The 27,294-nt window shown below is 39.3% G+C and overlaps 1 protein-coding gene across 5 annotated transcripts in view; it reads left to right on the top strand.

The window, feature by feature from the left end:
• Nucleotides 1–27,294, top strand: part of FBXW11 (F-box and WD repeat domain containing 11) — a 121,785-nt gene that overhangs the window by 79,489 nt on the left and 15,002 nt on the right. For 3 of the 5 annotated variants that reach the window (XM_039235731.1, XM_039235733.1, XM_039235732.1), the window contains 6 exons: nt 276–338; nt 3,440–3,665; nt 13,679–13,865; nt 14,748–14,838; nt 22,567–22,704; nt 26,795–26,913. In XM_039235731.1, coding sequence (XP_039091662.1) covers nt 276–338; nt 3,440–3,665; nt 13,679–13,865; nt 14,748–14,838; nt 22,567–22,704; nt 26,795–26,913 — 824 coding nt within the window. The remainder of the gene's footprint in view (nt 1–275; nt 339–3,439; nt 3,666–13,678; nt 13,866–14,747; nt 14,839–22,566; nt 22,705–26,794; nt 26,914–27,294) is intronic. The other 2 variants (XM_039235734.1, XM_039235735.1) reach the window with 1 other exon arrangement.

The following is a 27,294-nucleotide window of genomic DNA, read 5'->3' as shown; positions in this document are numbered from 1 at the left end:
TCTCTCAGCCCCAGTCCCATAATTTAGCCTGTTTTCTAAGTACGCCCAGCCTTCGTAAAGAAAGATTTTGTGCTTGCTTTTGTCCAGCAACTAACTGTATTGATTTATGAAAGATGAGCACAACCCTTTTGACCCAAAATGACATCTGTTAGTCACAAGCCAAATAGTTTTTGGGTTGGTGTTGGTACATTCTACTTTGGGTTTTCAAAATTATATTTTGGTGTAGGATTTGCAAAACTCGGCATAATTCAAATAACCTGTTTTTCCCCCCTTAGAACACTTCAGTTATGGAGGATCAAAATGAAGATGAGTCCCCAAAGAAAAATACTCTTTGGCAGGTAGGAATGACGACGCACAGATAAGAGCAGTTGACTTACTATAGATAAGATGCTCCCTCAGCTCATGTCCTCAATGAAAACGAGAGCCAAGCAAGCGTTTTTGTTTTCTTTTGTGCAGTTTTGCTAGTTTTGGAATTCACCCTAATTTATCTTCTGTTCCTTGGGGAAGTGTCATTACTAATAGTAAACAATTTTGGAGTTGCTACAAAGATTCTGAAGTGTCTGTAGCTTAAAATATTCAGTTTATTACCACAGTCTAAGCCAAAGATGGTCAGTGGTGGCGTCCTTTGTCACCAGAATAGCACCATGCTATACCTGTGTGTGTGCGCTAGTGATTTTGTCTCCCTACCCTCACCCTTCTCTCCCATTCCTTGTTAGTTTACCCTTTCCATTCTTCTTTCGTGGCTCTGTTGAGTCTGCCAGTTTTCCTCTCAAATCCCCCAGGAGTTTTTTGGCCTAGCTGTGGGGAGGGATGGTATGTAAAGCTTGATGATTTGATATTTCCATCAACCACTGTGGTACAAATAATTTTGCCCTTCATAAAGACACTAAAGGCAAACAAGCCTAAAGGTGAAGAGAATAATGTTAAAAAATATTCTCTGCATTCATTTGATTTGAAATGAGAGGAGTAGATGAGTAGCAAGAATAAATAAAGTGCGCCCAACAAATTTAAGATGAAATAAGCAAAGCCAAACAATGCCAGGAAAATCTTTCCGGGCTCAGCAGGTGGCTAGAAGTAGGAATGGGAACTGTGCTGCAGAACGGGGCACTCGCCGCCCTGTCGGGGGGAGCTGCGTGCAGCCTGACATCTGTTCCTCCTTCGTGTTCGGTATTTCCCACCGGGGTTCTCTTCATCGACTATGGAGTTTTCCCTTCACACTGGTTCTTAACACTTAGGCTTTCAGTTTTCCTTTCATAAGTTCTGTCTTTTAGTTAACTAGTTAATGGTATACCAGTGTTCGATGGAAGTTAGATGTTTAGGAACACTTCTGTAAATGAAATAACCCTTTTGCTTATCAAATGAGATAATGGATGTGAAAGTATCTTGTAAATTATAAAGCAATACATAAATGCAAGGTGTTACCCATATTTAACCTGTTAGGTGTTAGGAAAGCAATTATTTTGGCAAGTTATAATGAATAAAATGTAGAAAGAAAAGAGGAAGGACATATGACTGGTTTTTAAATAAATCCTTATATTCCATCTTGTGTGTTCCCCTTTACACAAATAACCATGATTGTAATGCTGTATAAAATTCTGCCTCTTACCTTTTCTTCCTTAATATTGGTTCATAAACATGTTCTCTTGTTATTAAGATCTTACTATGTAAACCTAATTTTAATGGCTTCATTATAGTACCCTGTGTAGATGATGCATTGTTATTTGCTTTAACCAGTTGCCTATAGTTGGGCGTTGGTTCTAATTTTTCTGTTATAACATTATAGTGAACATCCTTATACTTAAAAGTAGCAGAGATGCTCCTTAGACTAGCTGATACTCCCCACAGTGAAGAATTTTCACTTCTGATTTGAACGTTGATTTTTGGGGTCTGTCAGATAGAGGTCTTAACTACCAGCAGCATCATAAATTTCTGTTCAATGCTGCCCTCTGGTGGTACCCAGTGTCAGTGAGCTCTCCTTCAGCCAAATTACAGGGGGGAAAAACACTCCTAGAGAAGGAGGTGGTAAGATAAACGGGATGGGAGGTGAATGCCTTCTCGCTAAGTACCTTTAAATGTGGACATAAAAGCTTGCTTCAGAGAGGTATGATATATAAGATCTTAATAAGGAAAGCCAGACTCCTGTGGTTATTTATGAAGGATGTCTTCTTTCTGGGGTAGATTCAGTCCATTTTAAATTAGGGGACATAGTGATAATGAAGCTTTTGGTTCTTTCTGTGTAAAACTTCTGAGATAAGCTCCTAATGGAGTTAATGCATGTTTGTAAAGTAACTCTTCAGTTTTCAAAATTCTCTTCCAGGCTATTCTTTCTCGTGTTACACGTGAAGGGACTCCCAGAAGGGTGATTGGTAGATAGCTTGGCAAATGTGTGACAAAAGCATTGAAGTAATTTTGGTTTTAAACAGGGATGATACTGAGCCTCGTAACACCAGTGGCAGTTGTGGCTTCAGTCTAGGGATTCCATTTTTTTAAAAAAAATTTTGATGCTGTTGTCAGATCAAGTGTATATAGCTTTTATTTAAAAAAAAAAATATGCTGGTTTAATGCAAGGACCATGCAGCTTTGGTGAGAAATGCAGTTAGTACAGGAGTCTGGGATACCATCGGCCAGCCTTCTGTATAGGAAGAGAATCTTCTCAGGCATATGTAGTTTACTTTGGGTCTCATTTAGAGCAGGTGATCAGACAAAGGGAGTGAAAGTCGAAACTGTATGTTGCTAGCAGTCTAGTAGCTCTGGAAACAGTTTGAAGATTGGTTCAATTTTTAGATTGAATTGCCTTCAGGTTTCTTCATTAGATAGACTAGTGGGTTTCAACGTGTGGTTTCTGCATTCTCTGGACCATCAGCATCAGCACCACCTGGGAACTCGTTAGAAATGCAAATTCTCTGGCTCTACTCCAGACCAATAGCATGAGGATATCTGTGGTGGAGCTGGGCAATCTGTCTGTTAAGAAGCCCTCTTGTTACTCTGATGCACACACAGGTGTGAGAACCATTGGCTAGATGAATATAGCATTGACCTTGATCTTTGAAGAAGTCAAACAGACTATTAATAGTCAATCAGTTGCCACTTTGCCAAGTGGAGCAAGTTTTCTAAGACAGTCATCTCTGACATAAGTTATCTCATAACCACATGGTTTTGGAAGTAATCATTGGAGAGTGATGACTTGAGACACCTTATAGCTTTATAAATAGCTGTAAATTTGACGTTTACTCTAGAGACTTAATTGGAGGGCCCAGGCCCTGAATACATATTAAATTACTTCATGAATGAATTAATAAAGAAATGAGTTTGGCTTTAGGGTATAACTGGTATTTTAAGATTAAATACCCAGGGTGAGAAGTATTTCCAGTAAAATACTAATAAGATTTCTTTTCCTTGTCAAATTAATTATTTTTTTTTGTTTATTTTTCTAAAATAGATAAGTAATGGAACATCATCTGTGATCGTCTCCAGAAAGAGGCCATCAGAAGGAAACTATCAAAAAGAAAAAGACTTGTGTATTAAATATTTTGACCAGTGGTCTGAATCAGATCAAGTGGAATTTGTGGAACACCTTATTTCACGAATGTGTCATTATCAGCATGGACATATTAACTCTTACCTGAAGCCCATGTTGCAGCGGGACTTTATTACCGCTTTACCAGGTAACTGTACTTGCCTTTTAAAAAACTTGAGCAGTAGAAGAATGTCCAGCCCAAGGGCCTAGGCAGAACTCAGTAGATGTTTGTGAAATGAATGAATGAGTACAGTGTGACTACAATGTGAGTTTCTTTGGGATCCATACTATATTTTATTATGGCATTAGAAAAGGAGTTGTAATTTAGGGTGTGTGTAGGAAATGTAGGCAGTTTCTGTGATTAACGGTGTTGATCGTTGGTCATACCATTGTTTAATTTAGTTTAATGAGCTAATGCTATGCTGTTTTTTAAAATGTTTATTTATTTATTTATTTTGAGGTCGGGGGAGGGACAGGAGAGGGGAAAGAGAAGCCCAAGCAGGCTCTGTACTGTTGACACAGAGTCCAGTGCAGAGCTTGATATCACGAACTGTGAGATCAAGACCTGAGCTGAAATCAAGAGTTGGATGCTCAACTGACTGAGTCACCCAGGCATCCCTATGCCATTGGTTTTGGTGTAGTCTATGTATAATCTGTATTTTGCTTTTATAATTCAGTTTTTTAAAATATGAGATAATTTCTCCTACAGTGTTTATGTTTAAGCAGTGTCCCAAAGTTTAGGATGTTCATTTGTACTTGAAATGATGTTTAGGGTAGGGAATGGTAACAATGTATTGGAAAAACTGATGGCATGTCTTTTTGAAAAACTTATTTCTGGATCTTCTCTCTCACCACCTCTCTTTTTCTCTCTCTCCCTCTTCCCCTCACCCCCATACTCCTCTGGTTAAGTTTACTTTGATTAAAGAGAGAGAGAGAGACTATTTTTTTTTAGAGTAGTTTTAGGTTGACAACAAAATTGAATGGAAAATACAGAGAATTCATCGAGTCTGCATATCCCCACCCCACCCCACTTTCACCATCCCGTCCAGTCTCCCCACTGTTAACATCGCATCCAGAGTGGCTCATTTCTTCTATGACACGTGGGCCTACATGGGCACATCATTATCCCCCACAGTCCATACTCAGTAGGGGTCACTCTTGGTGTATATTCTGTGGGTTTGGGCAAAGGTATAATGACATGTATCTGCCATTAGTGTATCGTTGAATAGTTTCACTGCTCTAAAAAGCCTCTGTGCTCTGCCTGTTTTATTCCCACTTTGATTTTTGATCATTCATTAATTCTGTCTTTTCTCTCTTTATTTCTTCTCCTCCTCCTTCTCTTAATTATTTTAAGTTTAATTTTAAATTTGGCTTGGTAAGATAGATTTCACTTCTGAAGAGAATGTTGGCCGGAATGTTTTCTTCTAACATGGGCATTGTGGTCTAGGGGTTATAGCTGCCGTGCCAGGGTAGACCTAGAAGTAGCCAGGATAAAAGTGCCATTGCCACTAGTCCTAACCCATCAGAGCTTCAGGATAGCTCTTCAAAGAGTAGCTCCTTCCTTAGCTTGTCTGTGATTTACAGTGCCTTGGGGCACCATGTTCAAAGTATTTCCATGGCAAATAGGAGCTGTTTTCAGATCTCAGGCAAATTGACAGGCCAATTTTGAATTTCTAATTTCGAATCTAATTTGTAATCTTTCTTCCAAAATGTGTTAGTTTACTTTCTACAGTGGGAGTGTAAGGTTATTTGAGAGTTCGCTTAGGAAATTTTGACTCTTTTGGTTTATTTTAAGCTGAAATGTAGCACTGTTTGCTCCATTTCATTCATTAGTATTTCTAGAAAAGAAAATAAGAACCTCCTCTTTCTAGAACTGTATAGTATTTAATTGCTAAAAAGAGTCTTAGCCATCACTTAATCCTCTTTCTCATTCTATAGACCAGGAAGCCAAGGATCAGAGAAATTTCATGAAATGACCAAGATCATCATACATCTTGGCTATTGTGGTGACTGTGTGGGTGATGGTGGGGGCTGGTTCAAAATTTGGGGCGCCTGGGTGGCTCAGTCGGTTGAGCGTCTGGCTTCATCTTAGGTCATAATCTCACTGTTCATGGGTTCGAGCCCCGCGTGAGGCTCTGTGCTTACAGCTAGCTCAGAGCCTGGAGCCTATCTTCAGATTCTGTGTCTCCCTCTCTGACCCTCCCCTGCTCACACTGTCTCTCTCTCTCTCTCAGAAATAAATAAAAAACATTAAAAAAAAAAAAAAGTGCAAAGGCTGAAATCATTATAATTAGGATTACTCTGGAAAATTCTTACTGGCCGTAAGTATAGAATATATGTTTACAACCCAGTTATTTATGAGAGGGTAAGAGGAGGAAACAGAGATGGGTTTAATTGTATCAGAGGGAAGGAGGGTGAGGGCTTCGGGGGAGAGAATTCTAGGTGAGTTTAAGTAAGGTGATTGATCGATCTGTGGTGCAGTCTCTTTGGTGTGTGTGGTGCCAGAACTGTGAACCTCCAGCACCCAGGCCTTCCTGTGGATTCAGGTTGCATCTCACATCTAGGAAAGATTGAACGTTAGATTCGATGATTGTACTTGTTCCTCATAAGTGCTTTTAACTAAATGAAACTATGCCTGCAGTTTTCTCAAGCAAATCTGTTTTTTTGTCTGTTTGTTTGCTTGCTTTCTGCTGTTTTTGTTTTATTTTATTTTTGCCCATTATTTGCTTCTCAAACATTTTAGAGGGCCAGAAAACTCGCCTTCTATTTACAGACTATCCACGAGGTGGCACTGTTGAAGTTCTCTTGATTTGCAGAGTGTAGTTCAGAGACCTCTCCTTTTCTTGGGGAGTGTACAGTCTTGGAGAAGAGACAGAACAGATGAACATGTGTTATGTATATAAATATGGTTAGTATAATTGCATACAATTCAGTTTTCATTACAGTGAATTTTAAGGCATTGTCCATATCTCTGTTAAAGTGGAATTTTGTGGTATTGAATATTACATGAAATGAATGGACCATTGGCTGAGACATGGAAATATTTTTGTTAAAACGCTATTTGTTTTAACAGGATTTGATCTGAACATATATACATATGTCAGTATATATCATACATATGAATCTAATAGCTGGCGACAAGCTGGCCAAGTTGATTGTGTTCGTGTCTCGTAGACTTGGATTAAACCTGGCATTAGTTCTTAACGCAGACCCTGCCTTAGGATTATTAGGGGAGAAGCTGGTCCATGTGCATGTTCATACTTCATTTTAATAATGTATGGGGCAACCTACTAATCACTATTCTAGTTTGGTGTTTGACTTTTACCTCAGATGATCTTGAGTTTGAAGTTTTGCTCTCTTGCGATTGTTAACTTAAGACTTCTTTTGATTGGGGAAAACCATTAATTCTATAAAAATTGTCTGTAGTTCTCGCTTTTTAATGCTTACTGTGAATATCATACCTGTCAGTATAGGGAAAATGGAAAATGTTTGTGGTCTCTGGCTCCTTTTGGTTCAGTGGAAAAAGTGATAATTATGATATGCTTTTCTAAAAATCATGGTAAATGTTTAGTCTGCAATGTCAATTTCTGCAGGCTAAGTTTGTGGTTTGTAAGAACTGTTGTTAAAGGGAAAATTTATACCATTTGAAGTAGAGGCAGATTATACTTCAAAGAGGATGATAAGCATTGGCGATGCTTTTGGTGAGGTATCTAAGCAATTAAGAATTTTGAAACACTTAGCTTCCTGGCCATGGTTTATTCATTTGTCTTATCCTCAAGTAAGGGTGATAAACCATTACGGACTGTAAATGTGACAGACGGGATCAAAGGTCTTGGGAGATGTGGAAGAGCCAGAGCACAGCGAAGGCTTTAGGCTGGATATAGGGCCAGAGACCAGCATGACAGAGTGGAAAGAGGGTGGGCGTTGGATTTAGACAGCCCCTAAATTTGAATTCCAGTCCCTGCACTTGATAGTTACATGAGCCCTTTTTGGAGCCTCAGTTTCCTTATCTGTATGGGAATAATCATAATATTTCATAGGGTATTGTGAAGATTAAAGACAATAGAAGTAATATGCCTGACTGCTGACGGGTATTGTGAGGGTGGTAGCTTTAAAAAAAAAAAAAAAAGAAAGAAAAAAGAAAAAAAAAAAGCCTGGAGAGACAGGAAACACCTGCTTCTCCAGAGGTAGTTAAGATTTGTTGCCGGGAAGTTTTAATTATTCACCTGCTAATTTCTGAATTGATCGTCCTGACATTAGAGAGGGAGACGCACCATTTTGCTGGGACAACAAAATGTTGAACTTTGAGTGGCATTTCACTTCATTTCTGTCTGAATCCTTAGGTCATATGCCAAGTTAAAGGCATCCATTGACAGCAGTTGCATTGTTTTTTCCTCCAAAATGTTGCTGAGTTCAGATTTTACAACTAGATCTGTGACTAGGAAGGAACAGCAGGAGTGGGTGGGGAAAGAAGTTTCTTTGCAGCTGCTCTTTGAAATGTGTTTCTAAAATAATAAAAGTTTCTGTAATTGTATGATCTAAGCAGCTGTGTTAAAACTGGCTGTAGTCAAGGGCATTAAAGTGACATTATACATTTGAGTTTCATTTTGATATAGTGTTATTTACATATTGAGCTTGGAAATTTGTGCCTTTTAATTGTTTTAATTTAGTATTGAAATTTTTCCAGACCTTCATCTGGTGCCTATAATCAGCAACAGAAGCACTTCTTCAGCATTGTGTGTGCCACGTTCTGGCCTCATTTTCCGAAACCATAATGTGTCCTCTTGTTGCCTTGGGAGGTGGCAGTTGGGGGGTGGGGGGGAGGGTCTTAGCAAGATAGAGAAATGAGAGCCAGATATTGGTACTTAAGAAAATGCTCAGTTTTAACGCCTCAAAGCACTTTCTAGAGCAGAGAGAGCACCTTCTTCAGCAACTTCTTTGTCCTGAATAGGCTTCAAACGAGGAAGCTGTACGGTCTGATTGGCCCCTGGGGGTACTATTCTAAGGCGTTCAAGTAGAGGGTGTGGGATTCCTGTTATGCAAACATTTAAAGGGAATGTGCAACTTAACACCAAGATGTTAGAATGGGCTATAGTGCTTTGCTAGAGGAGGTATTCAACATTTGCTTTGCAGAAAATAACAAAGAAGAGCCACCTTGCTTAGTTTCTTTGATCAGTGGTATCGGTTAAGGGGTTTGGAGATGAGGGAAGGGAAGCAGAGATTGACCCTTAGCAAGTACCTGCTCTGTATCTGGCTCCTTAATATCCTCCTGTGAGCCTTCCAGCAAGGCTAGGAAGTTCCTTCTCTATAAAATGAGGATATTGAGAATAACTGTTGTCGGACGATTATTGTGCACATTATAACAGATCATCCACGTCAGGTGTTTAATATCATTCCTATTTTATGGGAGACTGAGATCCAAAAAGAAAAACTGATTTGCTTCAACCCAGGTTATTTGACTCTACAGCCAGTGCATTTTCTAGGAGACTAAAACATATTGCCTCCTGGAATGATGGTGTGAATTTAAAATATTATGCAAGAGAAGTCAGTCTCCTAGGTATCATGGAGATATTGCTGGATTGGAGTGATAGCATTTGAAAGAGGAGGAAATATGTGTTAGAGATTTCCTTATACAGAAACTCAGTGATAGTCTAATGGTGAGCTAGATTAAAAAGGGTATAATTACTATAAGGCAATAGTTCCCAGTATCAGAATTATCTGGTGGCACTTCCTAAAAATAGATTCCTGGTCCTCACCATGTAAAGATGCTGATTCAGTAGACCAGAAAAATGTCCAGGGAATCTGTTTTTGTTGGTGTTGTTTTTGTTTAATTTTTGTTATAGGTTTTCTTTCTTTCTTTCTTTCTTTCTTTCTTTCTTTCTTTCTTTCTTTCCTTTTTTCTTTTCTTTTCTTTCTTTCTTTTTTTTTTTGAGAGCATGCGCTCATGAATGGGGGAGGAGCCGCAAGAAGGGGAAAGAGAGAATCCTAAGTAGGCTCCATGCTGTCAGCACAGATTCCTACTTGGGGATCGATCCCACGAACCATGAGATCATGACTTGAGGACCTGAGCTGAAACCAAGAGTCAGATGCCCTACTGACTGAGCCACCCAAAGTGCCTCTGTTTATCTTAAAAATCACTTGCCCTAAGTGATTCAACTACACCTACACAGGCTTCTGAGAACCAGCTCCTAGACCACCCAACCAGGTAGAGGATTTGGATACCACTTTCCCAGCTCAGATATAGATGATGGGGGTGTTGCAGTCATTGAGGAGGCTGCACTGAGTTGCAGTGAGAAAGCAGCCATCTGATGCATTCTTATCTCACTATGTGTTTCATCACTCAGCGAGGGACTCACAAGGGGAATTGGTTAGGGATATGTTTATAACCAATTAGGATTTGGTTGATGATAAGGAAGTAAGGTAGACCTTGAAAGGTGACTTTGTTCTCAAAGGATGTGTAGAAACTAGATGATAGATAGGTACCCAGAATTAGAAAAATTCAGAGAAGAGCTATATCTATTAGCCTGTGATTAGAGGCACTAAAAGAAAATACAATTATAGAGGGCAGAGAGATCCTGAAATCTGAAGTTCTTGTTAGTAAGTTTGTCAGTCCCAGCAGTGGATAGGTACAAGTACCCTATGATTATCCATGGATTTCCCTAATTTTACAAGCAAATGGAAGAAAGGAGCACATGATCATGGAGACACACAAAAAGGAAACATATAGCTCCTATAGACAAGTAGACCTAAAGACACTGTGTGCCAGGATGGTGACAGAACATGAAGTTGTGATTTTCAGAATTGTGGGATGTTGAGAAGCAATTAAAAACCATAGGCAGAGGGGCACCTGGGTAGCTCAGTCAGTTTTAAGTGTCTGACTCTATTTTGGCTCTTGTCAGGTCTCAGAGTTTATGGATTCCAGCCCTGTGTTGGGTTCTGCTCTGACAGTATGGAGCCTGCTTAAGTCTCTGTCTCTATCTCAGATAAACATTAGAAAACCATAGGCAGATCTACCGGGTACGATTGTGCCCTTGGCAGCTTGCAGAACTGTGTTTGGTAGCTCTGCATGGAAAGTACTCTGAGATGACTGAGGAGACTTCCTGGTGTGAGGAGCTAGAGACCTGGGGTTGGGTGTATTTGGGGGGATATTTATTGGCTAGTAAATTCAGTGTTCTACTGTAGCAGACTTTTAAAATGGATTATCAAAGTTAATTAATTTGCAGCTGAAAAGACTGTGTAGGGTTGTGTAAACCTATAAGGATGTATACAGAATGCTAGGAACCATTATTTCTGAGAGGATTCAGGGATTAGAAATTTTTTGCTTCTAAGCATTTTATAATTTTCCTGTAATGAACTTGGGTTATATATGTTTAAAAAAAAAAAAAAGGGACACAAAACAGCTCCCTGCCAACTTGTAAACAAAAAATACAGTACCCTCTTTATGTAGTAAGCACCAGCAAGGGAATACAAAGAGTAACCACACCAAATTCACCTGATTTGGGGAGGGGGGGGGTAAGGTTATCAGATTCGTAGGTCAGAAGAATGATGGAAAGGTAAAGGTGATAGGGTCTTTATGGGGAGCGGAGTTTCTCCAAATATCCGAGCACTGAATAGAGCCATGAGGGCTGGACAGTAGTGCATCCGGATGGCTACAGAGCCAGTGGCTGTGTGAGTGTTTAATGAATGGGTCCACAGTAGCCTTGTTGGAAATATAGATCTAGAATCATGGGTGCTGTCCTTGGTTCTGACCCATTTACCATGTTTGCCAAGAACTTGGGATACAGACTTACTCCATTTCCCCTTATGCAGATTTGGTGTGGAATACCCACTCTTCTGCATGACAGAGTCAGAATTCTAGATGCTGACATGGAAGGGTCAGATTAAGCTTCAAAGGTGAATTATAGTGAGGATAACTGTAAACTTCTGCACGAGGCTGCTCTTCACCTCTCCATTAGCTATACAAATGTAGAATTAGGGGGATTTTCTTTTGTAAGTTTATTTATTTATTTTAAGGGAGAGAGAGCATGCTTGCAAGCAGAGGTGTGGCAAAGGGAGAATGAGGGAGAATACCAGGCAGGCTCCACGCTATCAGCACCAAGCCCAATGAAGGGCCTGATCCTACGAACCAAGAGATAATGCATGACCTGAGCCGAAATCAGGAGTTCCAGACACGTAACTGACTGAGCCACCCAGGTACCCTGAGGGAATTGCTTTAATAGATCTTTTTGGAGAACAGACCTAGGAATTTATTTTAACTTAGTACCATCTTAGGATGGTACCATCTACTATGATAGGACTACTAGATAAAGGCAGCAGAATCTTTGACTCCATTAACTGTGATGTAATGCCATGCATCAGAAAACATAGTGGTCTCCGTGTATGTAGTCTTTATGATCAGATCAGAGCTTGGGTATTAGATCTAGTCCAGAGTAGGAGAATTAGAATATGAAAAGCCTGTAAACCACAATCAAGAAAGAATTTAAGGTGTCATTCTTAGAGCGGAAGAAAACCTTAGTTTGTAAAGCTTTTTAATGCATCATCTCATTTTGATATTTTCAGAATACAGATTATTATCCCCATCTTACACAGATGAGGAAAACTGAGCTCTAAAGTTTAAAGACTTACATCCTGTAAAGTTAATGCTACTATATGGCTTCTGTTTATCTTGAAAAAGAAAGCAAATATTAACCTTGTATGGTGTTTTGTTGTCTTTAAAATCTTTTTATAAAGTTCTTCCATTTGATTCTTACTGGTAGTAAGAATGAGAAAGGATGAGAAAGGATAGTGGTTGCTGGTAATTACCATTTTATAATGGTAAAAGACCAAGGAGCAGTGATGTTTCAGGATTATGTTTCAATATTTGCTTCATGTCAGAGAACTGCTACATGGTGAGCCTGGACTTGAAATTGAAATTTTCTGCCTCTTTGTTTAGTTTCCCACCACTACAGTAGGTCTAGGGGGGTTGTGTGTGAGCCTTATGTTTTGTAGCTACAGAAGACTTGCCTAGAACCACAGGATGGGAGCTTACAGATGGCAATGATGACAGTAGTGATATCCTTACTAGATGGCGGTGTCAGGCAGACTCTGAATCTTGGTGGTCTTCGGAGGACCCTTGCATTGTGTGGGATAAACCTCGTAAAATTCAAGAATTTATAGACGGGGGTTCTTGCTTTAAGAGTCTACCTCCATAAGAAGGAGATGAAGAAATGATTGGCAAAAATACATTTAAGGAGACCTGACTTTAACTCTTGGATTGTCATTTAACTTTTCATAGGCTTTTAAAGATGGGTCAGTGTTTCTCCTTCTTTGTCTCCTTGGCTCCAAGGAGTTCACAGAGGTCATATATGAAAGTGGATGATTTGTTATGAGAGATGGTAAGTCAGAGGGGAAAGAACACAAACTTAGGAGCAAGGGATCGGAGTTCCAATCTTGGCTTTACTATTCTGTAGTTGTGAAACCTTGAGGACTTTACCTGTCTCTGCCTCCTCCTTAAAATGTTGAGGAATCAAACTGTAGTAGTCTTCTAAGAGCTATATAAAAGAAAATGCAAATAAGTCTTTTTTTCATAATATATCTGACAAATACACCTGTCCAGGATCTGCTTTTATACACAGAATCTGTTGCCATCAAAAAAAAATTTTTTTTTAATTTTTGGAGCATCTGGGTGGCTCAGTCAGTTGGGCATCTGACTTCAGCTCAGGTCACAATCATGGTTTGTGGGTGTGAGCCCTACATCAGGCTCTGTGCTGACAGCTCAGAGCCTGAAACCTGCTTTGGATTCTGTCTCCCTCTCTGCCCCTCTCTCTCTCTCTGTCTCTCTCTCTCAAAAATAAGTAAACATAAAAAAAATAATAAAAAAAATTTTAAAGCCCTGCACGCATTCTGAGCTTGAATTCACAACCCGCAAATCAAGAGTTGCACGTTCTACCGATTGAACCAGCCAGGTGCCCCACCATCAATTGTTTTTTCTTAAAAACTCAGAACCAAAAAGAAGTGTATGTGTTTATGTACTCATGCACTTGTATATCTGCAGAACTTTTGATATTACTCAAGTATGTTATGTGGTTCAGGACTTCTTTATTCCTCTTAGCTTTATAGAAATGGTGACTGGTACATTTCCATCTCCCTTCCCATACCTTCACTGCCTTTTCTATTTTGTAGAGCAAGGCTTAGATCACATAGCAGAAAACATTCTTTCTTACCTGGATGCCAGGTCTCTGTGTGCAGCAGAGCTGGTATGTAAAGAATGGCAGCGAGTGATCTCAGAAGGAATGCTTTGGAAGAAGCTGATTGAAAGAATGGTGCGCACTGACCCTCTATGGAAGGGACTTTCAGAAAGAAGAGGGTGGTAAGTTCTTGGGTTGCTTGTTCCCCTGAAAAAAGTTTCTTGGACGTAGGGTTAGTTTGGTTATTCAAAAAAGGAGTCAGACGTGCCAAATGTGTTGGCCTATTTTAAAGTGGGAAAGAGGAGTGGTCACGAGTGGCGGGGGGCGAGGGGGCAGAGTTAAAGCTGTTAAGAGTAATTCCTTCTGCAATGCTTATTTCCTTTACAAGTATTAACTGCTAGGAGGTATTATATAGTTTGAAGGAGTGATTTGGCTTTTCAAATCTATGAGTGTACGTTTTGGTTTTCCTTTCACATTTTTCTTAGGTGATGATACCATTACCAGAAGATAGATAAGAAAAAAAAATATGAGAAAGTCAAACAATAACATTTTGTTTTTTGTCATTGCTTCGAGTGAAGATATGGGAGGCAAGGCGGGCAGGATTTTTTAGTCATCCCATTAACCTACACACAGCTTTATAGCTTTCTACGTGTCCCTAACCTGGCCCGCTTAGCACAGAAAGCGAGTTACGGCTTGTGCAGGTTATGGTGTGAGTGAGGAATAGGGCTGTATTTTCTTTATGGGAGGAAGTTTGATGCGTACCCAGTAAGGTTTTTCACAAAGCTACATTAGCATTTTCTACTAAATTATAGAATGAAAGGCTGGATTAATATGTGTTGGGTATTCAGAAAATAAAAGGCCAGGATTATGTTAGAGATCTGGAAATTAAAGTACATTTGTGTCTAATATGTAAATTTAACAGTCAGAAATCCTACTATTGAACTGTTAAGTTCAGTGCAAGTCAAAAGACTTGAAAGATACAAGATCTTTGTCAGCACCATGTTTAAATAAAATTCACCCTTTTATGTGCAAAACCATAACATCTGTTTGTTTTTATTTGCCAGGGATCAGTACCTGTTTAAGAACAGACCTACAGATGGCCCTCCCAATTCATTTTATAGGTCATTATACCCAAAGATTATCCAGGATATAGAGGTAACTTTATGATTTATCTGTTTTATGGGCTCTTTGTGTCTTGTTCTCAACTTTTTATGTTCCCTTAGACTGTTTTGTTGATCTAAAAACATGGAGCTAGTAGGATTTTTTTAAAGTTGAACTCTTGAAGCAAATGTGTCACAATCAGTGTAATTTGCAGCCATTCTTCAGGGTAGATAATGCCTTTTTGTAAAAACTGACACTTTTCTAAAACATGAAGTGCTTCTACAAAGTTGCCAGTTAATTAAAACCTTAATCCAAAGTCAGCCTTTTATTCTAATTTGATAAATTTTCCAAAATCCAAGGCACAGTTTTTCAGGTTAGCAGTTTTACATTTTTGAGCCATCTCTAGAGAATTGGGGAAGGTATAGTCTCAGTTTCCTCTGTAGATTTCCCATATTTTTTTTCATAAAAATGACTCAAATATGATTCTAAGCAATAGTTAAATGGGTTTTATAGAGCAAATTATGCTCCTGGACCATTTTGGATTTGAGTGTAACTTCACCAGACCAGTAAAACTCCGTAAACTTGATGAGAAACATTGGAGATGTTTGATATTATTCATGTGTTCTAATTAGTTCAGTTTTATTATTTAGCCCTTTTCCTTGAACCAGGAAAGACATGCACAGGCATTTCTCACTAACTCTTTCACATGTGTTCTTGGCAGGTCTTGGTTACTTCACTATTTCCTCCTTGGCGAAAAGTTTAGCCTCTGCTAGGCAGTGCTGTATCACCCATAAAGTTATACTCAGTTTCCCAAATGTGAAGTAATCCTCTCCCCCAGGTGATAGACATAAAGTTATTGTGCCAAAATTCATTAATGGAGAAACATGTGCTTTTTTGGGAGCCCCCCCCTTCCCTTTTAAGGCAAATGTGAACAGATGGAATAATTAGGTTAATGGTAAATTTCAGTGTGACTAGAATATCATATTTAAAACACAGACCCCATTTTGAATATCTACTCCCTAAAGTGAGCAGTAAAGCAATCTTTTAGGGAGGGCTAAACAATTTAAAACCTCTGCCTGACAAATCATAAAGTTTAGGAATTAATTGATCCACTGATAGTTCAAAACTTAGAGTAAATTTCTCCTACACTGTTAGGAGCCGAGACACTGTTAACTTGAATGTTAAATAAGTGTGTGTGTGTGTGTGTGTGTGTGTGTGTGTGTGTGTGTGTGTGTGTGTTTCACGGGGAGAAGAGCTGTCTCTTACCCTAAGATAGTTGTACGAAGATACTGCTTGTGCTTACATATTAGAAACTGTATTACTTTTTGCTTCTTTTTTCAACTCCAGATTTCCTTCAGTAATTTCAGCAAATCCTTTGTTATGAGAAGGATGATGTTTAAAGTCAATATTAATAAACAGGAACTCTGGGAGAACTTTCATCAGGTTGAGGATTTTGGTGACATAGATGATTTAATCCTCATGAGTACTGTTATAATCAGTAGTATGAACTTAGTATTCTGTGCCATGATAGTATGTGACACCACCTACCATGACCATTTCCTCAGGAGAAAATAATACTTTAAAGTTAGTGGAGGAGGCAGATGTGAGGGAACTATAGCTATGGGGGAAAACCCTATTTGATACAAAACCTCTACATCATGGTGGTCTACCCAGTGGTTCTAAAAGTGTGGTCTGGGAAAACCCACTGGTTGGCCACAAGCGTCTCCTCCAGATTTTTGTGGGCTAGATCTCTTAGTGTAAGTAAGGGATGATGTTTTATACTTTGGTATATTCACTAATAGTAGCAATAATAAAAAAAAAATGTATCACACATATAAGACTGTTTACTTGTGCTAGATACTTTGTTAAGCATTTTATAATACGCTTTTCCATTTAACACTCTGAACAATACCTGAAAGACAGGCCATGTCCTTATTCAGAGCTAAGGAAATGGAGACTCAACAAGGTTAAATAGCTCGCCCCAGATCCCACAGTTACTAATAGAGTCTGTGATCAACCTACTATTCTTCTGCACTTAATACAACTTTTTTATACTCTAGATCACTGGTACCTCATCAAAATAGAGTCCTTTACCTCTGTTTTGGGAGTATGTTTCATTCTGTCCAGAGTGAACACACATGTAGAGAGTTGTGTCAGTGATCTATGGATCAAGCAAATGGAGACTCAAGGAATTGGTTCTTGACCATATGGCTGGTATGAAACCCTCATAGCAGCATGTCATAATTATGGGTACCCTCTTTTGAGCCCTTGCAGTAAACCATAAACTATGTTGTCTGACTTACAGAGATTATTGCATTTAATTCTTACAACAAGGTACATATTATCCCCTTCTATAATACAGGGAAAGTGAGAAAGAGAAGAGATGGGAATTGAATGGAGGTCTGTTTAGCTTTAGGCTTAGTGTGTTGTTTGTTGGTTTCAAAGTGCAAAATTTAGGGAGTGAAGGAGAAAGAGGTATGATGGAACATGCTTATGGACTTTTCAAGGTGATCTCATCTCTCCCCAGTTGTGTGAGTACTCAGCATCCTTGACTGTTAGTTGAAAAAAGGGTATGAGTTAAGATAAGACTAATGGGCCTCGTTTTAGTCTAGTTATGGTAAAGGTACTATTTTAAAGGGTTATAATTGTAATAAGCACATTGCCAAAAGATAAGTTACAGCCTAAACATCAAGTGGGTGTTTGTGCCCCCTGCCCAGTTGCCCCTATAGCTGCAGAGTCTCCGTGTGGTTCCTGTGGACTTTGCCAAGTTGCCAGCACATAACACCTTCTTCTCTTCCTTTTCTTGCTCTGCTTTGACAGCGTTGTGTCATCTGTCTCTTCGTAGATTTGACTCTGATGTGCAGATGACCTTGCCCTTCTACATTGACCCATCATAAATTGGCTAATTTTTAAGGAAAAAAAAAAAAGAAAAGAAAACCTAGCTTGGTGTGGCCAACTTCCATTATTGAGGAAATGAAGATATGAGAAATGAAGTCTGGGGAGAATAAATAAGAATTCTTAACTTTCTGCAAAGGTTCATTTCTCATGGGTGTTCTTGCCACACAGAGAGAGGGGCGTTAGAGTACCTCTGGGTTGAAAAGGAATTCCTGGAAAACCTGAGGCACATTCCTCAAAGAAGCAGCCGTATTTCCTCTACTATCTAGAGTCTCAGTTGTTCTGCTCCCTGTTAATGGTAAGCTTACTATTAGGTACTTTGCTGCAGTGATTTAATTTAACCCTGAAATGATCGAAACAGTCTTAGTCCGAAGCTCATGCTCATTTTGGTCTGCGATGTCCCCAAGTGTCTCTCAGCAGAGAGGTGGGAGTTGTTACAATAGACTTACTCAACCAGAATTCTGTGTCCTGAACTTGGATTTTTCTCTGTTGCCATCGGAGTAGTATAAACTCTTCCATGTAATGTGCCTTTTCCCTCTTTGTATTCACTGGATTAAAGCCTTTGAAGCACTCTCCTTGGAATAGACTACTGGTAAAATGATGGTGTGTTGTATCGCACCTTTTAATAAACCACATTTTATTCAGGGAAAGTGGGAAGCTTTTTTGTGGTTTTCAAACTTGATATTAATATTGTCCTGACCAGAAAATGCTGAAACTTGCCCACCCACCCAGTTGTGTTTAGGCTTCTAAAAATAATGTTATTCCTCCATACTCAGACATCTGTTTTCACTCTATTGCCAATTTAAATGCCGCTGTATACTCTGTGTATCATGGCTACTTTCCCAGTATTTTTAAAATTTGCACAGGGTAAGGGGATTTTACAAGTTCTCAAAAACACGAAATATTCCTCTACAGTAGCCACACCACATGATGTCTAAGCGAAATGGCAGGTATCTGCATAATTAAAGAGGTGCACCTGTGTATGCCCTGGATCCCTGTGGCTGGAGCTCATAGCCGAAATGCACTGGAAGGCTCAGCCCCTTCCCAGGAATGGTTAGGGAGGGCTCAGGGCTAGCAGCATTAACTACCAGCCCAGACCGAGCCAGCCATTCCTGACGTCGCGGTGAGAAGATTTTGTTGGTCACAGCCTGCTCCTTTTGGTCTGTGCTCTCCGCGAATGAGGAAGAGCATCACTGCTACCATTTGTAGGCGCTGTGATGAGCACTTTACGTGCGTGATCTCGTTTGACCCTTAGGAGAGTTCTGAGGAAGTAGATCTTCTTTTCCCCATTTTTACGGAGGAGGAAACTGCAGCTCAAACAGTCCCAACTCATTTGCCAAAGCTTGCTAACTGACCTAGGTATTTTCTGCACCACAGTGGGCTGCCTTCCATTTTTAAGGGTCTAGTATTTTATTTTTTATTTATTTTTTTAGAGACCTGGCTTATAAGCATTCTAGTAAGAGTTGAGGTTGTCGAATATGGTGGTAGGTAGTATTTTGGGCAGGCACAGTCAGCAGGATGTGCTGCTTTCTTTTCTGGGTGGCCCAGGGGATTGAGAAGAGTAGAGTGTCAGGAGTCACATGAGATCGGTGTGCAGCAAAACCATCTGCTCCCTGATCTGGGTTAGTGTCCCTTTCCTGGCAGTTGGAAACAAACCACTTATTTAGTGATTCAGGAACTTAATCTTTTTTTTTTTTTTTTTTTTTTTAAACACAGCCATAAGTGGGAGCTTCCTAAAATGACCCATCAGGAATGACCTGGCAGACCTTTTCTTTTAAAATTCAGAAATGTATTTTAGGAAAATTAGGCTCTCTTCTGAAGCTTGAGAAGCTAAGCCATTTCCTATTCCATAACTTCCATTCAACTTAGAACAAGAGCCTGTTATCTGGCAGAGCTTCAGAGAGGTCCTGGCCTCCATTTCTGGTGTGAGCGCCAGAGACAGAGGGTATGGGCCGGGCTGTCATGTCAGGCCGTGCTCTCTGTGCAGACATCGCAGGGCATGGGTGCACCCCCAGGCTGACTGCCACCTCATCCTGCCTCCTCTCTGGTCCTCTCTGCTGTATTTTTAGGTTTTTAGGTCTAGTAAGAGATTGTAATCAAGTCAGCCCATTCTAGAAACCATTTTCCACTAGAGGGAGAGCATATAGGAAATTCCATTTGGCATGAAGATTCTTTTAAAAAATTTTTTAATATATATATTTTAATGTTTGTTATTATTGAGACAGAAACACAGCATGCGTGGGGGAGGGCCAGGGAGAGAGGCAGACACAGAATCTGAAACAGGCCCCAGGCTCTGAGTTGTCAGCACAGTGCCTGATGTGGGGCTTGAACCCGCGAACCGCGAGATCAGGACCTGACCTGAGCCGAAGTCGGACGCTCAACCTACTGAGCCACCTCCCCTGAAGATTCTTCTACTTTCTTTTTTTACGTTATATTTTTTTCCAGTCTCCCTTGTGATAGTAAATACTTTTCCTTTGCATTGAAATATATAAGGTAACAAAACCTGCTTTACTGATATTTTAAAGCAAATGTTTATGTTTTATAACTAAAAGCAGTTATACGAATTTTAAAAATGACACCTGATATTAATATGTAAGGCATGTTATGTATTCAGCTTGGTAACGCTTGGCTGTATGTGGACTCCTGCATTCTGCAGCAGCTCTCTGGGCCCCTCCCTTCAGACTGTGACCTGACTGTCAGTAACCACTGCCAAGAGTCACTGGCCATGAGGAAGACTTGTTACCAGTACATCTTTCTCCCAAGTCAGCTTTTTCCTGGTATACTTAGCATGCTGAGGTGGCTCAGTCACTGTCTAAAAATATGTTTGTTCTCTAAATGATTCTAAGCATTGAGTTCAGTTTAAGTCTTTTTTCGGGACCCCTTTTCTAAAAGTCATTTATATACTCAGATCTGTTGATCTACGTTGGTAGCAGTAGCAGAGGTGGGGTGAATTATTATTATTATTATTATTGTTATTACTATTACTATTATTATTATTATTCAGTTTTGGAATGTTCTTTATTTCTGACATTTCACAAACTTACTGGAGATGCTGCTGCTGGCTAAGAAGCTCTGACTTGGTAGCAGACGGGCACATGAGCGTTTCCTCACTCCTGGCATCTCCATGGCACCTCCTCACTTTCGCGTGGGTGTTAGAAATACGTGATCCTGCCCTCTCCCAAGGCCATACATAGGAGCTCTTTGAGGCCAGGGATTATATTTCCAGGCTCCTGTGCTAAGGCCACAAATGATGAAACATTTTCCTTTTTAGGTATATGTGTATCACTATCTCCAACCTTCCATTTCTTTTTCTGTAAAAGGAGGACAGTAATTTCGGCTTAAGAGTTGGGATGATTAAGTTAGCTATAAAATATTTAAGTTACATCGCATAGTGTTGTGAAAGCACAGTACCTGGCACATAACATTCAGTAAATGTGAACATTTCAGAGCTTAAGAAGCACACTGCCTGCAGCAGAAGAGGAAATTCAGTTTTCACATGTCAGCAGAGCTAGTAATTAAGTGCATATTGTCAATGAAGATGAGATTTATCACCTTTCTTCAGCAGAGCAACTAATTAAACTTTTAGCTACTCAGATAATTAACTACTCAGAGATAATCTTTCAGGCTATACCCTGAACTCAAGTGTAACCAATTATTTTAGTCCCCAAAGTCCCCTAATTTCAAGGATTCGGAGTGGACGCTTGGGTTGTTCTTAGTAGAAACATTATGCTCTTTGATCCTAAAAATGCTTCATGTCTACTACCAAAGCTTAGGTCTTCTAGTGCCCTGGGCGTGACCCAACCCACTTTCTCATTAAACTTTGCCCACTGGTCTGAGGCCACAGTACTGTTTATCTCCTGTAAGTGTCCTACAGCACTTAGAGTTTTAATCACTCATTCGGCACTCATATTTTATCTGGGATTGTTACCGATCCTATGTTTTGTGTTCACTGCCTCAATAGCTAGGACTATACTTCTTTATAGACACTGCATATTTTAGTGGAGAAGCATGGACTCGGTGTCAGGAAGAACTGGGTATAATTTCCATCTAGTCTGGTTATGTAGTTTTGTGGCCTCAGGAAATTAAACTCTTCCCTTGTTTGTAAAAGGAAAGTGATAAGAACTTCCTTCCAAGGTTAGTGTGTGGATCACTTAACCAGATGAACATCTTTCGAGTCTATCCGGTTCCACATACTCTGTGCCTAGATACCTGTGTGCCTGGAGTGGTAGCTCCCTTGAAAGCAGTGTGCTTCCTGTTCTTTTAATCCCTGGCACCTAGCACAGTCAGTATATGGAATAAAGTAGCATCTCAGTAAATGTTGCATGAATGATGAAAGAATGAGAATCCAGGGCCCAGATGTGCCATTCTTATTCTAAAGAACCTTTCAGTCTAGCTAATGATTAAAAATGGATAACAAATAAGATTCTGTAGTAATTAACAGGTAGTAGTTGTTTGATATCTTTTCTCAGTGATTAAGACAATGCTTTGGATGGATACATAGATTGTCTACGCTTATTGTTGTCTTTTGCCAAATATTTTAATTGGCATTAGAGAGTGACCCAGTGAGTTACTGTTTATTTGTATATTTTGGGTGCAGATGGCATTCTTTAAGCATATTGAGTTCTGTCTAGGCTATTTTTTTTTCAAACCTAACTCAAACTCATTGGAAATCCTATGACGGTTGCCAGATAGTCAGGGAGCTTTTGACAAAAAACACTGCTGGGCTAATGTCTTACTTGGAAAAGAGCATGATTCCTATCCACAGACAGTTATGCAAACCAAGATGGGGTATCTGGTATGCTGTTCCTGGACGCAACACCAGAGTCTGAAGCCTAATAGAATAGTCGATTCACAAGAACTCATCTGTTGCCTCCTTTTCCCCCCCAGACTATAGAATCTAACTGGCGGTGTGGACGACACAACTTGCAGAGGATTCAGTGCCGCTCTGAAAATAGTAAAGGTGTCTACTGTTTACAGTATGATGATGAAAAAATTATCAGTGGCCTACGAGATAATTCTATTAAGGTGAATGACTGTATTTTGTATGTATTCTTTTTAGAATTGTGGTGATGTGTTAGATACTAGATCACTGAATCTCTCCACTTACTCTGGATTGTTTTTATCTGTGCCCCTTCATCTTGGCAGCTCTCAGTGTGGTTCTCAAGAACCACAGGGTATTTCCCGAGACTTAACACTGCACCCCTGGACTGTCTCACTTCTTATCCTTCTCTAAGCACATTTACACTCTCTGTTCTGTGTTTAGGTGCACACGGAAGATATCTCAGTATCACGGGGCTCTTGCTGACTTTGCTAGCTGGTGGAAGTGTTGCTGCCTTGCCTGTAAATCACAGTCATTACCTTTTATGGGTGCTGATGAAGGCTCAAATGATAACACAGAAGAATGATAGGACAATTTATATTTATATGTTTTAATTCACTCTTCAATAGTAGATAAGCTGGACCACTTCTCTGTTTTTAATGTTCGGCAGCTGATCTGACAGATTTTGTTTTACATTGTGTATAGCTTATTTTCTCATATTTAAGAAAACATTGCAGTTTTTTTTTTAAGTTACAGATTACATACAGGAAAATTCACTCTTTTTGTTGTAAAGTTATATGAGTTTTGACAAGCACAAAGAATTGTGTAACTGTAACAAAAATCAAGATATAGAGCAGTTCCATCATCCCCAGCCCTTCCCTTATTCAGCCCCTTTGTGTTCAGCTCTTCCCCCTAGACGCCGGGCTTTTAAAATATATTTCTTATTTAATTAATTGTTTGAAAAAAATTAAGTTTATTTATTTTTGAGAGAGAGAGCACACGAGTGCAAGCGAGCATACTTGCTCACGTGAGTGGGGGAGGGGCAGAGAGAGAGAGAGAGGGAGACGGAGAATCCCAAGCAGGCTCCGTGCTGTTAATGCAGAACCCTACTTGGGGCTCGAACTTATGAATCCGTGAGATCATGACCTGAGCCGAAAACAGGAGTTGGATGCTTAACCAGCTGAGCCACTCAGGCACTTCAACCTTTCTTTTTTCTATTCTTACAATTTTGCCTTTTAGAGAATGTTCTATAAATGGTTTCACACAGTATGTAGCTTTTTGAGTTTGGTTTCTTACACTTAGCATCTTATACTTAGCTGAGATTCATCTCCTTTATTACATTTAGTGGTAGTTGATTCCCTTTTCTTGCTTAGTAGCAGCCTACTTTCTGGTGCACCTCAGTGTGTTTATCCATCTACCTGTTGAAGGACATTTGTGTTTCCAGTTTTTACAATTATGAATAAAGCCAGTAGAAACATGTATGCAAGTTTTTATGAGAACATACATTTTTAGTGCACTTGAGTAAAAAGGTAGAAGTGGAATTGTTGACTCATAGTAAGTATCTGTATTTCTTGCTAAGAAATGGCCAAGCTGGTTTTCAAAGTGGCTTTATACCATTTTACATTCCTATCAATAAGGTATGAGAGTTCCCTTTGTAATGCAACCTTGTCAGCCTTTGGTATTCTCAGGCTGATATTTGCCATTCTAATATGTAGACATACATCATTTTGATTTAAATTTACATTTCCTCAACGACTGATGATCACACGCATCTTTCACTTGATTATTTGCCATCTGTATATTTGGTGGGGAAGTATCCGAATGTTTTGTCCATTTTAAAAATGGGTTCTTTGTTTTAATATTGTTGAACTTTGAGAATTCTTTACATATTCTGAATACAGATTCTTTTAAAAAATATTTTTATTTATTTTTGAGAGAGCACAAGTAGGGGAGGGGCAGATAGAGGGGGACAGAGGATCTGAAGTGGGCTCTCTGTTGACAGCAGCTAGCCCAGTGTTGGACTTGAACTGATGAATCACGAGATCATGACCTGAGCTGAAGTTGGATGCTCAATTGACTGAGCCACTAGGTGCCCCTGCATACACATCCTTTTTTAAGATAGGTTTTGCAAATGTTTTCTTCCAGTCTTGTCTTTTCATTTTCTCAATAATGTCTTTCATAGACCAAGAGATTTTGATTTTGATGAAGTATAGTGTACCATTTTTTCTTTTATGGATCATGCTTTTTTAATTTTAAAGTTCATTTATTTTGAGAGTGTGTGAAAGTGGAAGAGGGACAGAGAGAGAAGGAGAGAGAATCCCAAGTAGGCTCTGTACTGTCAGTGTAGGGCTGACACAGGGCTCCATCCCATGAACTGTGAGATCATGACCTGAGCTCAAATCAAGAGCCGGATGCTCTGCCGATTGAGCCATCTAGGTGCCTTACTTTCATGGATCTTACTTTTTGATGACATACCTAGCAAGTCTTTCACTGAGCTTTTTGGATCTGTAAATTTATGTCTTTCGTTCACCAAATTTCAAAAGTCTTTGGCTATTATTTTTTCAAATATTTTTTCTGCCCCATTTTCTTTTTTTCTCCTTCTGAGACTCTTATTACATAAATAGTAGATCTTTTGTTATTGTCTTACATTTTCTCCAGTCTTTTAACCCTTCTTTTCTGGATAATTTCTATTAGTCTGTCCTCAAGTTGACTGCATGCTGTATCTCCTTCTTAGAAATTCATAGGATAGAGTAGCACATAAAGACTCTGAGAAGGTCTGCAGGAGAGAGACACTCAGTGTTTCCCAACTTCCAAAATATATTTGACCACAGAACCCTATTTTTATGTAGTACTTATCAATTGCCCTGATAACCTGTGGCCATAAATATACTCTAGAAAGAGTGACATATGTTACTATTTAATTTGGACAATTATCTTTTAAGGAATAGTAGGAATGGTTTATAAGGGTGGGGTGGGGGGTTGCCAGGGTGGCTCAGTTGGTTAAGTGTCCAGCTCTTGATTTCGGCTCAGGTCATGATTTCACAGTTCATGGGTTCAAAGCTGCGTCAGGCTCCATGCTAACAAGGTGGAGCCTGCTTGGGACTCTCTCTCCCCTTTTCTCTCTACCTCTCCCACATGGGTGCACGTGCTCTCTCTCTCTCTCTCTCAAAATAAATAAATAAACCTTAGAAATAAAAGAGTGGTTTGTAAGGACCTTATCAGAGCATAGGCTGGCCACAGGCTTGCATTTCATTTACATTGGATGTGTTTCTAAAAAAGTTCTGTTAATAGAGGCACACCATGTTTAAAATAGGCATACGTTTGATTTATAAGACACAAACAGTAGAGCAGAGATGCATTTAAGAGAGATCATCTAGACCAGTGGTTGTAAACCTTTTGTACTTCATTCTGTACCAGTCCTGGATCTCTTACCACTCTTTCAAAATAGCTGTGTTCCTAATGGGTCAGAAATGAGAAGCAACCTTGCTGTTGTAGAAAGATAGTTCAATGTCTCACTTTGGCTAATTGCAGTATACTTGAGGGATGCTGCAAATTATGACAGTATGATTTTACAAGGGAAGAAACAGGTTTGCACAATCTATTTTTAACAATTCAGTCTTTTAAAAAATGATTTCCTATCCCCTATTATATGTGGAGCGTATTGAAAACTTGGGAACCACTGGAAAGATCAAAAGAAGATAGAAAAAGAGCATTCAGAGAACAATACCAGTTATTATTAACATTATCTTTCCTTTTTCATCTATTTTTTCTTTAAATATATTATCACCATATAGATGGCTTTCATTCTGTTTTTTAAAAAACATAACTGTAATACAGCATTATATTCTCTCATTGAAAACTTTTCATAGTTTACTTTGAAATTTTTCTGAAATGTCGAACATTTTTCATTTAAAAATTTTTTTTGTAATTAATCATAATGGGTTAAGGGGATGCATTTTTAAAGGCTCTTAGTAGATATTGTCACATCATTTTCCAGAGGGTGAGCCAACATTTTTCAGGGTTTATTTAAAAATTCCCTTTATAAGGCTGTTAAATATAATGAGTACAAAAGTTGGAGGGACAAAGTAAACAAAATAATGCATCTGTTTTGGAAGTTATTCAATATTGTCTCTTTTCTTTTTTTGTCCTTTTGCACCTGTTTGAAGTTTCACTGCTCTTATTTATTGTAACGCAGGTTTGTTTTTATTTTATGATTCAGAAAGTAAGGTAAGACAAAAACATTTATCAGAAGGTGAGATACTAAATCACTGTTTGTGGTTGATCTTGTCTCAATAGATTTGGGATAAAACCAGCTTGGAATGTTTGAAAGTGTTAACGGGACACACTGGCTCTGTCCTTTGTCTCCAGTATGATGAACGTGTCATTGTGACTGGTTCTTCAGACTCCACAGTGAGGTGAGTGATTTGGTTTCGCTGGTCTGAACTTGTATATCTTCTGTGCGAAGGCTGAGAGTGCACCCTTTCCTGGGATGAGCACACACGTACTTTGTATATGTTTTATATGTGTATTTCAAAACCAATTCAGGTGTGGGTTTATTTGAACAAAGCAGGCCAACTTTTATTAAATGGGTCCTTTCCCATTGTTGTATGTTATAGAGCTGGAGATGTACTTTCCTATAGAAGCACATTACCTAGCATTAGGCTAGCTTTCTCCTGGGGGACCATGCTCCAGACTTTGGGAAAAGTCACCAGCCTGCTTAGTGCCTTATCTCTGGCTCAGTGCTTCTCAGGCACTACTTCTGCCACAGTAGCCTGCGAATTTCCTCCTATCCTCTG

Source organism: Hyaena hyaena, unplaced genomic scaffold, assembly GCF_003009895.1.
Source record: "Hyaena hyaena isolate Hyena2069 unplaced genomic scaffold, ASM300989v1 scaffold_102, whole genome shotgun sequence".
Lineage (NCBI taxonomy): Eukaryota > Metazoa > Chordata > Mammalia > Carnivora > Hyaenidae > Hyaena > Hyaena hyaena.
Note: the sequence above shows the minus strand (reverse complement) of the source record. Positions and strands in the feature narration are given on the sequence as shown.